The 19,857-nt window shown below is 36.8% G+C and overlaps 1 protein-coding gene across 1 annotated transcript in view; it reads left to right on the top strand.

Moving 5' to 3' along the window:
• The window catches only part of Man2a1 (mannosidase, alpha, class 2A, member 1), a 158,441-nt gene that overhangs the window by 53,235 nt on the left and 85,349 nt on the right, over positions 1–19,857 (top strand). The window contains exons 6-8 of the mRNA XM_013020384.1: positions 9,854–10,027; positions 13,007–13,193; positions 17,420–17,597. Of these exons, the coding sequence (XP_012875838.1) occupies positions 9,854–10,027; positions 13,007–13,193; positions 17,420–17,597 (539 nt within the window). The remainder of the gene's footprint in view (positions 1–9,853; positions 10,028–13,006; positions 13,194–17,419; positions 17,598–19,857) is intronic.

The following is a 19,857-nucleotide window of genomic DNA, read 5'->3' as shown; positions in this document are numbered from 1 at the left end:
ATAGCAGGGATACTGCTGAGCACTCCCAATTTGACACATTTGCTTGACTTTTGTCTTTCTGTTGCTATTTACTACAACCTGTGAGAGTGAGTTACAGTTATTTTCCCCAGGTAGAGAGATTTACACTTCAGGTGTGAGACTGCTGTCCTTAAAAGTCCTATTAAGCCACAGTCCTCTTATCTATAGCCTCCCACGTGGCAGGTATTACAGTCCCCTACCACCATGCCCAGCTTGTTGATTGTGATGGGTGGTGGGGATGATGGGGGGGGTGTCCTTGCTTGCCTGGGATGCCCTCACACTGCTGTGTTCTTGATCTCCACTCTGATTAGCTGGTATTACTTACGTGTGCCACCCACCACAGTTAGCAACTCAATATATAAATCTTTAAATTTTTAAAAAAATTATTATCATTTAGTAGTTATATAAAGGAGTTTCCATATAACGAAGTTTATGGATACAAAATATCTTGATCAGTATCAACTCTTTCTACATTCTCACGCTATTTACCCCTCCCCTCATTCTTCTTAATTTTGTAGGATATACACTGGATTTTTGTCTGCATTTTCGCCCTCTTCTCCTCATTCATCTACCCCTTTTTCCTTGTCCCCAAATGTTTGTAACCACCATATGTATTTCCATCATCCCTAAAGTTCTGTCCTCCATTTATCCCTCCTCCTGCACCCAAATGCTCCTTGACTTCCATCCTGCCTGTTGGAAGACTTAATGTGGGCTCTAATTATATATGCTCTTTTGAGTCATTTCTTTTGTTCAATATAATTTTTTCTGTGTCTTTATTGAGATATATTTTACATACTGTGAAATTCATCCATTTAAAACTCACTGAGTTTATGAACCACATTTCCCCTACTCATTTCCTTGCTAGCATTTGCTGGGTTGATTGAAAGACATTCTTACTGGAATGAAATAGAATCTCAGTGTTGTTTTGATTTGTATATTTCCTCTATGGCTAAGGATGGTGAACACTTCTTTATGTATTTGTTGTCATTTATACTTCTGTCCAGTGGATTCATCAGTTTACTATCTAGGTTATTTGTTCTTTGGGTATTTAATTTTTTGAGCTTTGTGTATTCTGTATATTAATCCCATGAAAGAGTTCTGCATCGAAAAAAAAAGTTGAATGAATTTTACTATATCCACAGACTGGTTGACCATCATTTTGATTATTTTTTGAGCTTTTTCCACATCCCCCAAAGAAACTTCATATCCAATCCTAGTGACCTTCTGGCTCCTCTGTTCCCTGCCCCATTCCAGCTACCAATAAATACTCTGCCATTAGAATGTGGTCCTCTCTGGATATCTGGGGAGATTCATTCTACATCTTTCCCCAGACATCAGTCTGCAAGTCCCTTAAATACAATGGCATGGCATTTGCATGTAATCTTTTCACATACATTTCTCCTTATACTTTGTCATCTCTGCATTACTTATAATATTGAACACAGTGAAAATCTGTGTAAATAGTTTTTTAGGGAATAATGACTAGATAAAAAGGCCTATACAGTAATGCTGTTTCTCCCCCCCCCCCAGATATTCCTGATCTGTGATTGATTAGATCTATAGATGTAGAGCTCAAAGATATATATGGAGGGCCACTGGTGTATGGGTTAACTATTCTGGACATTTTTCCTAAATGGAAGCATACTATGACTTTTTATGCCTGGCTTCTTTTTTTTTGGGGGGGGGTCTGGTCATGGGGCCTAAACTCTGGGTGTGGGCGCTGTCCCTCAGCTCTTCAGCTCAAGGCTAGCTCTCTACCACTTGAGCCACAGCGCCACTTCTGGCTTTTTTGTTTTTGGCTTATGTGGTGCTGAGGAGTCGAACCCAGAGCCTCATGCATGCAAGGCAAGTGCTGTACCACTGAGCCACCTTCCCAGCCCCTGCCTGGCTTCTTTTATGTGGTATATTATTTTGAAAGTTCTCCCATTTTGTAGTATCTATCAGTTCTTTATCCTTCTTTGTGACTCAGTAATATTTTGTTCAATATAAACCACACATCCCTTTTTTGTAGCTTACTAATACTTTGTTGCATGTAAATGAATTCCTTTTTTATGATTTAATAATACTTTGATGTTTGTAAATACCACACTTATTTACCTATTCCTCGGTTGGCTGACATTTAGTTGTTTCTCTTTTCTGGTTACCATTATTCACTACTATACAAATTTGTGTAAATATTTTTGTATAGAGATGTGATTTCATTTTTCTTGTCTACCTATATATTTGTAGACTTGTTGGGTTATATGGTTATGTCATAGTTAGTATTTCTAGGAACAGATTTTTTAAAATCTCCGTCATTTTCTCTCCTCTCCAACTGAGAATTCTTTCAATACACCTTCACTAACATAAGTTATTGTCTGTCATTTTTATTATAAACATCCTATTGTATGTGAAATGTTGTATCATTGTGATTTTGATTTGCATCTGCTTAATGACTATTAATGTCAAAAATCCTTTCACATATGTTACTTACATGTCTTATTTGGAGAAGTGCTTATTCTAATTTATTGTCTTTATTTTAGTAAGGCTGTCTTTTTATTGTTGGCTTACAAGAATTGCTTCTAAAGCCAGGCATGGTGATTCATACCTCTAATTCCAGCACTTAGTTAATCCCAACCCAATATTTTATAACTTAGCTATTGTGAAGAGAGCCACAGTAAACCTAAGTGTTCAGATAATCTTTATTTTACACTGACTTTAATTTCTTTGGAATATTCCCCAGCTATACTGGGGCTAGAAGAATAAAGGAAGAGGCAAAAGGTACAAAAGAAAAAGACAAAAGACAAAAAGAAAAACAGAAAGATACAAAACAGGAAGAGGAGATGAGATGTAGAAAGGAGAAATCATACAATAAAATAAATACAGAGAGACCGAAGGCCAAGAAAAATCAAACCAGTCCATAGTCTTCCTTGCTCAGAAGAGAGCAAATTCCTTCCGTCTGCACCCCTACATTTTTTTTCCTCTGAAATCTGACTTAAGACCAGAGGGGCTTTTTGTGGACTGAGCTCCATGATATCGTCTTCCCTGATATTAAATTCCTACATTAGGCTGCCCTCAACCACCTCTCAGCATATGAGACCAAGGACAACAATCCCTGCTGCATTCCTCCATACAGCAGAGACACTCTGCCTCTTGGCATGGGGAATTCCTGAGTAATGGGTGCTTTCTACTAATCCTTCTGGCCTGGGGGAGTGCACAACACAGTCAAACCAAAGCCGTGGGCATTGTCTGGGCAAGGCCCACAATTTGACTGAGCCTCTGTGCCCTGACCTAAGCTCTCTGTCCTCTGTCCCCTGTTGTATTTCCATACAGTTGGTCTCTCCCATACACTAGGGTTTGAGTACAGCTCTGCTAGTATTTTCCCCCTTGGCCTTCCAATGTGGCATGTCTCCCATCTCCCACCCAAGGAGACCTGTCTCCATGATTCTGTCACAACCAGTTTACTGGATCCACACTAATTATTGGAGTGGTTGTTTTAGGTAGCCAGTGGAAAGGGTAAGGATTTCAGGGTTTGGTCATATCAATAATTATAATACCTCTCGTCAGGTATAAGCCCCCTCCTCCCAGCATCTGTGAAAATGGTAGGATGGAAATTCAGGGGGCCCCATTCTCCAGCATCCACTTGTTAAGTGCTATGCAGTTCTCTCATCTTAAATATTTATTTATGTATGTATTTATTTCGGAGTGGAGCTTACACATGAATATTCCAGCTTTTTCTTGTAACCCTACTTGCTGGGGAAGGTAGGGGGCTTCACCCTCCACTCTTTTGCTTAGTGCAGTTTATAGGGTCCACTGTGTTCATTGTATAAATCTTGCCTTCTTTTTTTATTTTTATTTTATTTGTGAACATACTGTACAGAGGGGTTACAATTACATGGGCAGGATAATGCATACATTTCTTACCAAGCATTGCAGCCTTCTCCTTTGTTTACCCTTCACATCCCTTCCCAGCCACCCCCCTCCCCCCAACCCCCCCCCCCACATTGTAAAGCTGTTTTCGACATGACAACTTAGCCACACATTTCTACCTGTAGCTACCTGATGGAGATTCAGGTACCTGCTGCTCTCTAATCAGCCATCTTTCCTACCACTTTTGATGTGCATATTTATAAAACGTCTTTTGAGATATGGTTTCCACTGTTGTTCAGTTTAGTTTTAAACTCCAGAACTGAACTGATCCACTTGCCTTATCTTCTCCAGGAGCTAGAACTGCATCTCTGTAGTAAGTTTTGAGATTGGGAAGTATGATTTCTTCAACTTTGTTCTGTTTTAAAGCTTGTTTTCAGCTCCTTGGAGTTTTAGGATTTTTGTGTTTTCATAATCAGTTTAGCCACTTCTGCAAAAATACCAACTATGATTTTAGTAGCAATAACATTATTTTGCCCAAATTAAGGAAATGTTCCATCTAAACAATGTTAAGTCTTCTGACTTGTGAATAGATACTGTAGAGCCTGAATTCCTCTCAACAGTGTTGTTATACATTTAGTGTGAAAATTTTGTACTTTTCTGTTAAATTTTAACTTAGATATTCTATTTCTTTTGACATCATTATGAATGGGATTGTTTTCTCAAATTCGTGTAGGAGATTTAAATAAAATGCAATTGATTTTTTTCTAAATCCTTCTACTAATAAAGCTGTTGTGGTTTGTCCTTGTTTGATATGCTATTAATTCATACCTTTTTATGGCAGAGTAGTATTTGATCTTGTCTTTTGTTGAACATTTGTCTTTCTTCCAGTTGTTAACCATGACATTTGGTGCCATAACAAAAAGCATTGGTCTTTGGTTTTATTGGCATGGATAAGTAGGAAGAGTAGCAAGGCTGAATGTTTAAGTTTATGAGAACTTTGAAGAAATACATTTACTATTTTCTACTCATTTTCAATTGGGTTGTTGTGTCTTTGCATGTTCTAATAGAAACTCTTTGTCTCTTGTTTATGAATATTTCCCCCTTTTATAATTATTCATGTGTTCTCTAGTGCTGTTTTTTAAATTTCAATTAACCATTTAACTTTTAACCACACTAATTCATAAGACTGTTTTGGGTTGGGGAAATATAATTTCTTATTGTTATAGTATGTATGTAGTATCTTAAAAATGTAAGAAGCGAATTCAGACTCCTCTTTTAAATATATCCAGCACTTAGACTGTGTATTTGTTTGTCAAATCTACTGTAATTGTGGTATGTAATAATGATGATACTTGCCTTTCTTCCAGATTTTTAAAGAAATTGCTTAGCTATACTAAGTATCATAGTATCTGTTACTTCATGGTAGGCATTTTTGTATGGTGCTGATAAAATCCCTTTTTAGCATTTTCAATTTTCATTATACCCTGAATATTACTAGGTTTTTTTCAGACATCTATTAAAACTATATGGTTTTGCTAATTTGTTTTATGAATAGGATGGCAGTTTTCTCAATTAAAAAGTCATTCACTTCCTAGGATAAATCCCCTTTGGTTTGGTGTTATTGAGTTCAATCTGTTTAGTGTTTTTTTGTGTATGATTTTTATATCTATTTTCATAAGTGAGATTAGTTTTCCTTTTTAGTATGCTATAAGTGTATGAATCATTTATTGGATTATGATGTTGTACACAAAAATTAGGTATCATTTTATTCTTTTTTATATTTTATGAAGTTTGGGAACATTTGAAAATTTAACTGCTATAATTTTAGGCCTTTATATTTTGTTGAAGGTGAAATTTTTGAAAATGCTAAGAAGTTTACCACAATCAGATATAATGTAAATTATTTTAATAAAACCCCAACATAAATTATTTAGAATATAAAATAACATGTTCATGTAGGAATCTTTGTGTTAATAATATATTGTGCAAATAATAGCCACGTTGTGGGAAAATAAGCAAAAAACATTGGTTGAAAGGAAAAAAATCCTGTGTGCCTACTACATAGATATAACTGTTTGATACATATAATATTCCATATGATTTGTGTAATTTGTAAATTTTCTTATATTACACTTTTTCCTAAATTTTCACACTACCTTCTTTTTACAAAATAATTGCCTAGTGCCAAGAAAACCCTAGAAGAATTCTTCTTGCCCCTCATTTCCTTTTATTGAGGTTTATTTACTTATTTTTATTTTTTGGTTGGTCATGGGGCCTGGATTCTGGGCCTGGGCGCTGTCCCTCAGCTCTTCAGCTCAAGGTTAGTGCTCTACCACTTGAATCACAATGCCACTTCTGGCTTTTTCTGCTTATATGGTACTGAGGAATCGAACCTAGGGCCTCGTGCATGCAAGGCAGTCGCTCTACCACTGAGCCATCTTCCCAGTCCCTGTTCTGGTTTTTTTTTTTTTTTAATGTAGTTTAAATACTGGAATGAGGTATCTCATTCCTGGAGTCCTGGCTTCTTAGTAGGCAAGAATAAAGAGCATTGCGGTTTGATGCCAGCCTCCGTGAAAAAAAATGTGGGATTCCATCTTAACTAATTAACCTGGGCATGGTGCTAAATAAGAAATCAGCCTAAATAAGAGGATCACAGACCCAGCCAGTCAGACTATCAAAAAATTCTAAATCAAAAAGGATTTGGGAAGTAGCTCAAGTCATAAAGTATATGCCTGGTAATCACAAGGTCCTGAGTTCAAACCCAAGCACCACTAAAGCAGCCACAGAAATGTGGTTTATGTTTTTTCTTCTCTCTACCATTATTTTTCAGAGATTCTTTATTCAGTTACAACTAGGTTCAATTGATTTTTTTTTTTAATAACTTGGTGGAGCTTTATTGAGTAAGGTGGCGGACAAGCAGACAGATGAAAGGCAGGGGAACACTAACAGAGTGTGGGTACTCTCAAAGGGAGAGAGACACCTAAGTGATTTTTTAAACTAATATTTTTATTACCTTTAAGTAGTTTTACAAGAGAGTTGTCATTTACTGAAGCAGTTTATGAATACAGCGTGTCTTGACCAGTGTCGCCCCTTTCAACATTCTCACCTATCTCTTACAACCTACACTTTCCCTTACTTAATTTTAGATTATGTATTGAATTTGTTGTAACTTACCAAAGCAGTTCATGTGTACAATGCATCTTGATGTGTATCATCCTTTCCAAATCTTCACCCCTCTTCAACTCACCTCTTCCTTTATTTTTCTCAACTCTATGGCATATACATTGAATTCTTGCCGGCATTCTCCCCTTTCTTCCACTTCATACTTCGACCCCTCTCTTCCTGGCCCCACCTTTACCTCTTCCAAGTTCCTATTTCTGGTACTTATTTTGTTGGGCTTTGACTTAGTCTTTTTTTTTTTTAAATCTCCCACTTACCCTCCCTATCCCTGCCACCAAGTTGTAAGGTCATATGTCACATAATGCCAAGTGAGTGTCAGTGTTGCTATGGTTTATACCTTTTCCTGCTGTTTCTGTGATTCCCTTTCCCTTCCACATATTGCATTGTTTATTATGCAAAACATATATGACCTAGCAATCCCACTTCCAGGAATTTACCCAAATGACCACAAGGCCACACTAAAGCCACCAGTACGATGATGATCATTGCAGCATTATATACCATAGCCAAGATATGGAACCAACCCAAATGTCCCTCAGTAGATGAATGAATCAAGAAAATGTGGTACATATACACAATGGAATTCTTTGCTTCCATCCGAAAGAATAACACTGTTCTATTCATAAGGAAATGGAAAGACTTGGAAAAAATTGTATTAAGTGAAGTAAGCCAGACCCAAAGAAAAGTAGATAGATGATTGCCCTCATTTGTAAGAACTAGAATATGTATATGATATTCTTAGTGCATAGAACTATACATAGTGAAGCTTACTAACATGAACTCCAACTTACGGAAACAGGAGGTTCTCATTAGACTCTGTATATAGTTTGTTCTCTCTCTCTCTCTCTCTCTTTCTTTTTCTTTCTTTCTCTTTGTTTTTTGTACCTTGTGTTTTGCATAACTGACTTAGTCTTTTTAAAGAATTATACTATTTACACTCTCCACAGAATCTATTACACTTCAGTTAATTCATTTCTAACCCCTTGCTTACCACCTAGTGTGTTTCCTTGTAGATTTATATGTGGAAAGATAACTGATTATGTCAGTGTTGCTAAGTTATATGGATACTGACCTCTGTACCATCACTGAAGCCTTGGAGTTGATATGTTGATTCTCCTTTTTCTTTATCTTCTTCCATCATTATCATCATCATCATCATCATCATCATGATGGTGTCACTGGAGTTTGAACTCAGGGCCTGCCTGACAGCCTGCCATTCTTGCTTATAGTTGAAGCTCTACCACTTAGCCATGCCTCCAACCTGGCATTTTGTTGGTTAATTGGAAATAAAATCTCATAGACTTCTATCTATACTGGGTTTGAACTGGATCCTCCAAATCATAACCTTCTTAGTAGCTAGGATTATTAAGTGTGAGACACTAGGACCTGCCTGATATTCATCTTCTTGTAATCTTACTAAGCCTTGTCATTTGGGTTAACTCATAATCTCTTTTGTTTTATAACTTAATTTTGATATACTTTCAAACTTACTAAAGTTTCTATGATAGTAATTGATAAGAACACTCGTATAAGCCTAAATACAGATTCACATGTGCATTTTTCTGAATTGCCAAATCTATAGCACCATAAAAAGTAAAACTTCTAAGTAGAGTTCAGTATCTCTGTCTGTCCATTTTTGAGAGTGATTTTATAATTATTCACCTGAAATGCAGAAATCTTATAACTAAACTTCTTTGTGCTTGGACATTTTTTTTTTGAGTTTTCACTCCATATTCTTGGCCTTCTGTGATCCTGATTTTCCTTTTCAATTTTCTTTGTTTCCTTTCTGTCTTTCTGAGATTCCTTAGCCTTTGTTCTACACAGATCTTTATTTTTTTCCCCTGCTGTTTGCCTTATTTAGTGTTATATCTATTTGAATGTTAGTCTCTATAACTAGAGTCAAGATCAAGGTTAACTCATTTTTGTTTTCCCGAGGCCTTTCATAATTTTAGGTATATGGAAATGCTAAATCAGGGTTTGAATGAAAAAAAACACACACTTATGTCAGTGTGTAAGTTATAAGTAGAGGTCTTATTTTTATGATCTTGAATAATTAATAAAGGACCAGAGTTACATAATGTTAGATGGATAATCTTACCTCATTAACTAAGCCATGCATTTTTTTTTCTCATTTTATCCTCTCTTGAACAAATATATCTTTAGTTGTTAGGTGAATATGATCTATATTTGAAAAGTTCTGTTGAAAGAAAGCACTAGCTTTCTGTCCTGAGACTTAGAGAAATATGGTAAATGTTGTTTTGGTCTGTTTTATCACTGTATGACAACATGAGCACTTTTGTAATTTTCTTTAAGATGTAAGAAGCAGGCTGAAAAAAATATCCTTCGTGTTAGGATTATGAAGGATAAGTTGAAATGACAGAACAGTAAATTAAGTTTCCAGGTTGTCCAGCCCCACAGAGCTGTTAGATCTGAGGATCTGAGGTTAGACCCTGATTCTCTTTCTCTCTCTCTCTGTTTCTCTGTCTTTGTCTCTGTCTTTCTCTGTCTCTCTGTCTCTCTCTCTCTCATTTCCACTGAATGGTGTACCTTGATAGTAGCTATAGAGTGCTTAATTCAAGTCTAACTAAACATGAGTGAGCATTCAACCTGTCTTGGTAACCTGCAGTGTCAGAATCCTCTATATCAGGATGTCTCATTGAGAATACTTCGCAAAGGGTAATTCTGAGCTGATCTTTTATCTTCTGATCCACGGGACCATAGAACTCTGGTGCATCTGAATGTATTGCACCTTGTCTTTATTATGCCTATTAATTTTTAAAATAACATTTGTTTTCTTTATCAACAGGAGTGAAACCTCGGTCTGGGTGGTCAATTGACCCATTTGGACATTCACCAACAATGGCTTACCTTCTCAATCGTGCTGGGTTTTCACACATGCTTATCCAGAGAGTTCATTATGCTGTTAAAAAACACTTTGCATTCCATAAAACATTGGAGTTTTTTTGGAGACAGAATTGGGGTATGTTGTGTTTGATGGATGCTGAAGATTCCACTTTACTTTGATGTCATAAAGGTGGTGAACTCAAACCCTTGGGGTTTTTATTTGGAGTGTTAGTCTTGAAAATCAGATTGCCTAAAACTACCTACAATTATTTTCCAAGGTATTTGTGTCAGATTCTGTTCAGCAGTGGTGTTGATGTTTATCTCTATAGAATCTTTTTTATGCCTGAAGTTAAGTAAGTAAATATAAAGGGTTAGTGTTATATGAATAATGATTCCACTTCTGTTTGAAAAGTATGTTTTGTCACAAAGTTGAACACACATTAGAACTTACAAGGACCTGATTGATGTGTATCCTCCTCCTCTCCATCTGCATTATGTAAGAATTCCTGGGTAAGAATTCCTCCTTTGGGAAGTGTCCACATATCACATGCATCACTGGTTGGCACTCGATTTTGTAGATACATGTGTGCACTTCTGCATGACTTTATTGAGGAGAAGGGATAGGGTTTATTCCTTCTGAGATACTTTGCCTTTGCCAATCCCAATTTAATCCAGAACACCTTATTTTTTAAAATTTATTTTTATTTATCAAGCCATTCCTTGTTACATGCTTTATAATTTCTCATTTAGCATTTCTACTGTCCTTCAAATTAGCTTCTATATTTTCCCTTTCTCTGGTGAAGCAATGAAGTCTTAGATATGTAAAGTCATTTTTGAAAATTCAGTTTGAATCTTGTATGCAAATTCCTGAATCCCAGGCTCCCAACTCCATTGAATCTTTAGTAAGATTTCATTAGAAAAAATGTTAGGCAATTGCCATGTTACATGGTGCCTGCTTTCCTATGAGATCCACCCTGCCTTAGGTGTTTCAGAAAAATGATTTGGAACCTAGATAATAATGGTCTTATAGGAAGTTTTTTAAGGAAGCAGTTGCCTATGAGATCTTTTCACTGCAGAAAACTAAACCAGTAGGGGAGACAGCACCTTGGAGGGGGGTGATCAGAAGCAAAGGATGCAAGGAATTTATTAATTTGAAAAACAAAAGACTGTCAGAAGAAATTCTACATAAATAATTGTGCACATTCAAATTGCCTATAAATATTAATTGGCCAGAAATTTTAGTACTTTGATGTATTTACTACTGTGTTGGGAAGGAATATAGAAAGTATTCTTTTATGCATATGGAAATTATAGTCTTGATAGAATACAGACATAACTAAATGTAGGTTGAGAGGAAAGGTGTAAGAAGGAAGGAGGGAGTTACCACTGGATCTGGGACTTGTACAGTCAGCTTGTATGTACACTGTAGTCATTATAGCTGCATCTTTTGTCGTGGTTGTTGTTGGTCATGAACCTGGGGTCTGGGCACAGTCTCTAAGCTCTTTTGTTCAAGGCTAGCCCTCTAGTTCTCCCACTTTTAGTCACAGCACATTTCTGATTTTCTGGTGGTTAATTGGAGATAAGAATTTCATGGACTTAACTGCTTGGGCTGGCTTTGAACTGCGATCCTCAGATCTCAGCCTTCTGAGTGGCTAGGATTACAGGTGTGAGCCATCGGCGCCCAGCTGTAACTGTATCTTTGTAGTCATGCTTACCAATATGCTTCAGTGAAACTTCTGCCTGCCCAGAAATATACAGGTTTTAAATGTTTAAAAGAATGTACCAAAGAAGTGTTAATTATTTCAACTGAGGGGTTAAAAGTAATATGTTAAGAATTCTCTGAGATATTTGAATATGTACTTAAAATTTTTTTTATGTGCTGTCCCTGGGTCTTGAACTCAATGTCTAGGTGCTGTTCTTGAGCTTTTGTGCTCAAGGCTAATGCTCCACCACTTTAAACCACAGCTCCGTTTACAGCTTTTTTTGGTAGTTAATTGAAGATAAACATCTCATGGATTTTCCTGCTTGGGTTGGCTTTGAGCCACCATCCTCTGATCTCAGTCTCTTGAGTAACTAGGATTACAGGAGTGAGCCACCAATGTCCAGTTTTTTAAAAAAATGTTTGCATATTAGGAAATGTTTGGATATTTAGGAAATGTTTGGATATTTGGAAATGTTGGGTTTTGGATTTTTTTGTTTTTGTTATAAAAGTAATACTCACCCATTGTTAAAAGTCAGAAATCCACACATGCATAGACATGGGGAGGTGTTTAAAGGTCAGGATCTCACACACAAGGGCAACCACTTTTCATACTACTTAGGGCTCGGCATAGGCTTCTGATCTCACCAGGCAGTGGCCTCAGTCAACACTGAGGTTTTCACTGAAAGCAGTTCTCTTATCAACTCATCATCGCTAGCTTCCATAGCAGTTCTCTATCAACTCATCATCGCTGGCTTCCATAGCAGTTCTCTATCCACTCATCATCGCTGGCTTCCATAACTTTCTTGTTTACATTATACTTGACAATTGCTTTTTTTTTTCTGTACTTATTTCTTGGTGACAATTCATGTTGACTCATTCTTGATGACTGTCAAAAGTAACTCCATGAACTTTTTCTGTGTTGCACTTTCCCTCTTCAGAGCAAGAAAGCAAATAGACATTTGTCCAGTGTTTATAGTCCCTAGTTCTTTGTTCCTTCAGTTCTCCCTTTTACTCCCTAATTCTCTCTTCACTCAGCCTTTGTCATTCAAGTAACAGCCTCAGTACACCCTGCAGTGGGATCAGATGTGGCAGGATCTGGCAGACATCAGTGGACACGGTCATGATTTTATATGAAGCAGTTGTAACTTTTCCTTCTGCTCAGTTTGTGTCCTTCCATATCAGCAGATGCTGTGCCATTGTGGGGCATATCTATCTGTACTATATTTAGATAGAAAAGGAAAACAGAATCTGAAATGTGTATCTTCCTTCACACTGGGACATATGTCCTGATAAAGGGGCTGTTGATTTTGAGTAGAGCTCGCGTTGTATGTATGTATAATCTAATGGCATATTGGATAGCTTGGGGAAATAAATCGTGTAAATACAGGTTTGTCTGTTGGCTTTTTATTTTAGATCTGGGTTCTGTCACAGACATTTTTTGCCACATGATGCCCTTCTACAGCTATGACATCCCCCACACCTGTGGACCTGATCCTAAAATATGCTGCCAGTTTGATTTTAAACGGCTTCCTGGAGGCAGATACGGTTGTCCTTGGGGAGTCCCCCCAGAAGCAATATCTTCTGACAATGTCCAGAGCAGGTATGAAAATACATTATTTCATAAGCAGCCATTCAACTGTGAGTTGCTTAAGGGTAGAGTAAGTGGGTTTCAGTAGCAGCATTGTTCTTGTTGTGAGTATTCATTCAGACTAGATCCAAAGCACCTTAAAAAATGCCACATTCTCCACTGTACCTCTTTTGTGTTATAATTTAATAGAAAATGAACAATGGCAGATCAATATACAGTGGCCACCTATAATACACTATCATTACCATCTCCTGTGCCCTCATTATAAAAGCTTTCTACTGTGTTTGATTGATTTCATACACTTTTGTTGATAATAAAACTTCTGGTCCCCATTGTCCAAATTGGTAAGAAAAGCAGCTCAACTGCAAAAAACCCATTTATTGAAATGGAGCACATAAAGACTGCAATTATCTGTGCCCTTAATAACAATTGCAGTAATAGCGAATGCCGCCCAGCTCTGGTGAATACGTATCTTTGCATCATTCTGATGTTTTTGACTTACAGAAAACCTTAATTAGGAATATTTATGCTTATATATATTTAAATAAAAATCAAAGGATGAATCTTTTTTTTTAGAAGAAAATTGTACTTAGTGAAAGAATTTCATTAAATCAAGTTGTGTACTATTACTAATTTTGGTGTTTTTTAAGTTTAATTTCTTTATTGAAAAATTAGAGGTACAGGGCTGGGAAGGTGGCTCAGTGGTAGAGTACGTGCCTTGCATGCATGAGGCCCTGGGTTTGATTCCTCAGCACCACATAAGCAAAAAGAAAAAAAGCCAGAAGTGGTGCTGTGGCTCAAGTGGTAGAGTGCTAGCCTTGAGCTGAAGAGCTGAGGGACAGCGCCCAGGCCCAGAGTTCAGGCACCGGACCCAAAAAAAATTAGAGGTACCTAATGCATTAAAATAAAACATTCTGTTGTTATATAAAAAGATAGCATTCTGCTAGGAAAATAATATAACCTTTTAATTAATTAAGATCTGTGCACTATCAACTCTGTGTATCAGAATATTGCTTTAAAAATATATGTGAGGAAGAAAGTAAGGCTGGATCTTTTTACCTTGACATTATGACTTTATGTTTAACAAACCTGTAATCAATAAATCCCACTGTGCACCTCTCAGTGTGGTAGACACCAAGGTATTTTAGCATTCCAGCCCTCTGGAAGGTATGAGATGTCCTTTACAAAATCTAGCTTCAATCAGGCACCAGTGGCTCATACCTGTAATCCTAACTACTTAGGATGCTGAGATCTGAAAGTCACAGACAGAAGCCAGCTTTGGCAGGCAAATGTTGAGGCTCTCATCTCCAATTAACTACCAGAAAAACAAGAACTAGAGCTGTGGCTCAAGTCATTGAGCACTAGCTTTGAGCAATAAGGTCAGGATAGCGCCTAGGCCCTGAGTTCAAGCCCCAGGACTACCTCACGTGTGTGTGTGCGCGTGTGCATGCATGCGTGCATGCACACACACACACACACACACATAATCTGGCTTTATAGTTGTTTTGGAAAATTGTGTAACTTTAGAGATTGATGTGATTCAATAATATGGCTCCTACAGCCATAAAAACACTTGAGAACCTCTTAGCAACCTGCTCTCTAGTGTCAAGCTTCTCAGGTATAAAGGACAAGCTTGTATTTTATGTACTCGAAGTTGTAGTAAAAAGGAATGGCAGAGTATATGACCTGTCTATTTGAACAAGTAGTTGTGTTCACAGATATTTATACCACTCCTTTCAGTTCAAATGGTGGTGGTTGGGGCTGCCATGTAATTAGCTGGATGTTTCAGTTGAAGAATTGTGATATACCCATAGGTATGCAAAACCCTTATTCTCTATGGGTATTGCTCAGAGTACCAAAGGTGCATTATTGGATTAAAATGCCATTCTGTGTAATCCTTTTGTTGTCTAACCTCCAGGAACATACCTTGTGCTTGTTCACTTGCACTGGTTCTAATGGTGGTTTCTAGGCATCTGGGTACATTTGGATGAATGACCCTGTGTAACACTTGTATAAATTGTTTTTCTAACTTATTATAAGTCTTGGAATCTTAACCCTACTGCTTGTTTCACATCCAGATTATATATATATATATATATATATATATATATGTATATATGCAGATGACATATTTTGATATATCCAGTTGAGTGGTGATAGTTTTTTGATATACTGTCAACAATTTGCAAATAAGGAAATACAGTACTTCATTAAGTTAATTTTTTTTTTGGTCTAGGATCATAGTGGATTGGGCTTTTTCCATTGAGTAGCAGATAATTTGATATTTGAAGGACTTTGTTGTTGATGGTGGTGGTTAGAGTTTACATTTTTTACCTGATAGGGTAAGTGAGGAGCAAATTGTGATGGTGAGCAAGTCATTTATCATTTATTAATTCAGCTTATGCTTAGTGAGAATCTACTATATGCTGGTATTACTGGACAGTGGTTTTTGCCTTCCTAGTGTTGATAATTTCTGAGGAGGAGCTTAAGAGTTCACTAGATGTCAGATTTTAAAAAGCACAGGCAGTAGAGTGCGTGTACTTTCTTTTCTCCAAAGCACAAATGCACAAGTGCCTGCGTGCGCGCGCGTGCACACACACACACACACACACACACATACAAGCTTTGATATAAACTGACTTTTTTACTCTTATTTTGGTAGTTTATTTTTATGTGATAAATCTCATTTATGTGTGTGATATTGTAAGTGATATTGTAAAGTTAGTGTTGAGTAAATGTGAAATGTTATTAAATTAAGAGAAAAGATGAAAATATTCTACTCAAGAAAACTCCAGGCTCAGATGTAGCTTAGTCAGTGGCACAATGCTTGCCTAGAAAATCATTGTCCTGGGTTTGATTCCGAGTATTAAAAAAGAAAAAGACAAACACTGTCACTACATGAATGTGAAAATTTAACATTTGCAAGGCAACTTCAGAGATTAAATTTTTTTTTTGGGTCTGGTCATGGGGCCTGAACTCTGGGCCTGGGCGCTGTCCCTCAGCTCTTCAGCTTAAGGCTAACTCTACCACTTGAGCCACAGCACCACTTCCGGCTTTTTTCTTTTTGCTTATGTGGTGCTGAGGAATCGAACCCAGGGCCTCATGCATGCAAGGCAAGCACTCTACCACTGAGCCACCTTCCCAGTCCCCAGAGATTAAATTTTTAAAAGACCCTATGGGGTTTTAAAATATCATTAACTAATTTTTCATAATTTTTATAAAACACCTGTTTCTGTTATTATTTGCATGATTTATGAGTTGAAATTTGGATAATCCTTGAAATGAAAATTAGAATGTTAGGTAAAAAATATGATTTCTTAAGCGTGGGCCCTCTAAACCCTGTGGATTGCTCTAGGTTCACCTGTTCATTTAATTTCACTTTCAGAAGTGTTTCCTCTTAGTTTTTGTTACCAGACCTCCTTCAGACAGTTCCCAACTTAGCTTTCCCAAAAGGATTTTTTACAGAATGCCAAACATGAAGCATCAAAGCTGTTCTTTGTATCTGCAAGTTATGTTTGGTCTTTTGAGTCATGGATAGAGCCCAAGGAAAAAGAAAACAAAGTAGCTAATTTAACTCTAGAGTGTTATCTGCTGATAAGTATTGAAAGAGAAAATCGTGAAGATCATCAGATAATTGGTGACAGATGTTAAGTGAGTTGGTGTTTTTCCTTTGGAAAATGAAATATTATTGTGGGTATAGAATGTTATAAGTTAAGATCTTTTGATCATGTACCTTTTCCTAGTTAATCAGGCTATTAATTTTTTTTATTAAATTGGAGAAAGGAATAGTAAAGCGAATCAAATTTCCAAGTTGGTGTAGATGAAAATCCTTTTGTCTTCTTGGACTAATTTATCTTAAAACATGGGCTCTTCGGGAACTTGTTGTTTTGGTTGGGTTTCAGGAAGACACTGGTGTCCTAGGCACTTTGTTGTTGTTTCTTTAATCCATTGGAAAACTATCGGCTTTTTTTTTTTTCTCATCAAAAGAATTTGTGACTATTTAAATTGGATAATGTCTGGTAGTCAAAAATTGGCCTTACAAGTTTTACTTGTTTTTTTTTTTTTACTTTTCTATTTAGGAAAAAATTCTCTATTTTAATAATAATTAATTAATTAATTTAATAAACAATTTCTCTGAATTTATTTAAAAGATAAATGATTTTTCCAAATTCATTGCTGTATTACATCATTGACATCTCCTTAATATAACACATTTCTCCCCTCCCCCTTTTTTGTAGGGCTCGGATGCTACTAGATCAGTACCGAAAGAAGTCAAAACTTTTCCGCACCAAAGTTCTTTTGGCCCCACTGGGAGATGATTTTCGCTATAGTGAATACACAGAATGGGATCTTCAGTTCAGGAATTATGAACAGCTTTTCAATTATATGAATTCGCATCCTCAGTTTAAAGTAAAGGTAATAAGATAATATTTATAATACCATGTTTGACTCTGAGTCTTCATTATGAAAAGAGTCTAGAACATGCTATCCATCATTTCCTTGTCTGAATCCTAGTTTTAGAATATGTCATAAGTATAAAGTATAATTAATTAGAAAAAACATCACATCCTATAGTCAAACTTCTAAAGTTAAACATTTCTTACCACTTCTTGGGAATGAATGAGGCTTTTTTTTTTTTTTTTCAGTTCAAAATGTGTGTCTACTAAGTCGTGCTTTTCAGGGAAATCTTGTTTTTCTGCCACCATTGGAAATTTATTGTTTTCCTCTGAGAATTCTTTCCTTCTGACTTTTGTAGTTTGGCAGTCTCAAATGAACATTCTGTGAATTTTACAAACATTTTGTGTCTAGAGAATACACTTTTTCTTAAGTTAGAAGACCTCTAAAATTAAGCATTTACTTGTTTCTTACTTTTTATATGAAAATTTTTATGCAAATTTTATATCTCCCAAAGTTTTGAGATACCATACATAACCTCGTTCTCTTCATAACCTATGGCTCAGCTCCCAAATCTTTTTTTTTTGGGGGGGGGCCCAGTAGTGGGGCCTGAACTCTGGGCCTGGGCGCTCTACCACTTGAGCCACAGCACCACTTCCGGCTTTTTTCTTATGTGGTGCTGAGGAATTGAACCCAGGGCCTCGAGCATTCAAGGCAAGTGCTCTACCACTGAGCCACCTTCCCAGCCGCCCCAAATCTTTTTTTTAAGCAAAAAAAGTCATTTTTATTGGGATGAAAGATACATTTTAAACATGTTTATTGTATAATTTGGTGGCATCACTACCAATTTCCATAACATTTACATCTCCCAAACTGCAAATCTCCCTTATCCCATGTCCTAGCCCCTGATAACTCTTACTTTTTTCCTTAGCTCATTTTTAATTGCTATATTTCATTTCTTTTTTTTTTCTAATTTATTTTTATTGTGAAAATACTGTACAGAGAGGTTACATTTACATCAGCAAGGAATGAGTACATTTCTTAGCAAGCATTGTTGGCTCCTCCTTTGTTTTTCCCCTACCATCCCTTCCCTCCCACCTCCAAAACTCTACTCTTCCCCCCACCACATCCCTCCACCGCACCTCCCACCCCCGCCTAAATTGTAAAGTTCATTTTTCAACATACTGTCTTGTACATCTCATTGTTACAATGGGTCAACCTGTATCTCTATTTAAACATTTTGTTTTTCCCTTCCCCTTCCCAAATTATACCAACATCAAATACAGTGAAAACAGGGGTTATAGCATAGGGGAGGGACATACAAAGCAACAAAAAAAAATCACATGGTTAGTACCTTATACGTTAGAAACAATAGCAAGAAAGAAAAAACCATTTGTGTCCCTATCTTGGGGTTCATTTCGGTTTAATTTCATCTTATCTGGTCATATGTACATAGCTTTTTGACCTCTTCTGCTTGTCCCAGACATATACTAGGTATTGCAGATAAGGGAAACCGTGGGACCTTTGCTTCTTTGGGCCTGGCTTACTTCACTTAATATAATTTTTTCCAAGTCTTTCCATTCCCTAACAAATAGGGCGATGTCATTCTTTCTGATGGAGGCATAGAATTCCATTGTATGTGTGTGTGTGTGTGTATCACATTTTCTTGATCCATTCATCTACTGAAGGGCATCTGGGTTGGTAAATAATGCTGCAATAAACATAGTTATGCTGGTAGCTTTAGTATGGTCATGTTTGTGATCATTTGGGTAAATGCCCAAAAGTGGGATTGCTGGGTCATTGGGGAGCTCTATGTGGAGTCTTTTGAGGAACCTCCATACTACTTTCCAAAATGGTTGAACAAGTTTACACTGCCACCAACAATGCAGTAAGGTTCCCTCTGACCACATCCCCTCCAACATCTGTTGTCATTAGAGTTCTTGATTCTGTCCATTCTAACTGAGGTGAGATAGTATCTCAATATTGTTTTGATTTGCATTTCTTTAATGGCTAGGGAGGTTGAGCTTTTCTTCATATGTCTGTTGGCCATTCATATTTCCTCTTCAGAGAAGTTTCTCTTTAAGTCATTATCCCACTTATTTATTGGGCTGTTGTTTCTTTGAGGATTTGTTGTTGGGGGATTTAATTTTTTGAGTTCCAAGTATATTTTAGATATGAGACCCTTGTCGGTTGTATGGCTAGTGAAGATCTTCTTCCAAACCGTGAGCTTTCTATTGATCTTGCTAGCTATGTCCTTTGCAATGCAAAAGCTCTGCAGCTT

This window comes from Dipodomys ordii, unplaced genomic scaffold (assembly GCF_000151885.1).
Source record: "Dipodomys ordii isolate 6190 unplaced genomic scaffold, Dord_2.0 Scaffold50, whole genome shotgun sequence".
NCBI classification, from domain to species: domain Eukaryota; kingdom Metazoa; phylum Chordata; class Mammalia; order Rodentia; family Heteromyidae; genus Dipodomys; species Dipodomys ordii.
The sequence above is the reverse complement of the archived record's forward strand: the minus strand, read 5'-3'. Positions and strand labels throughout refer to the sequence as shown.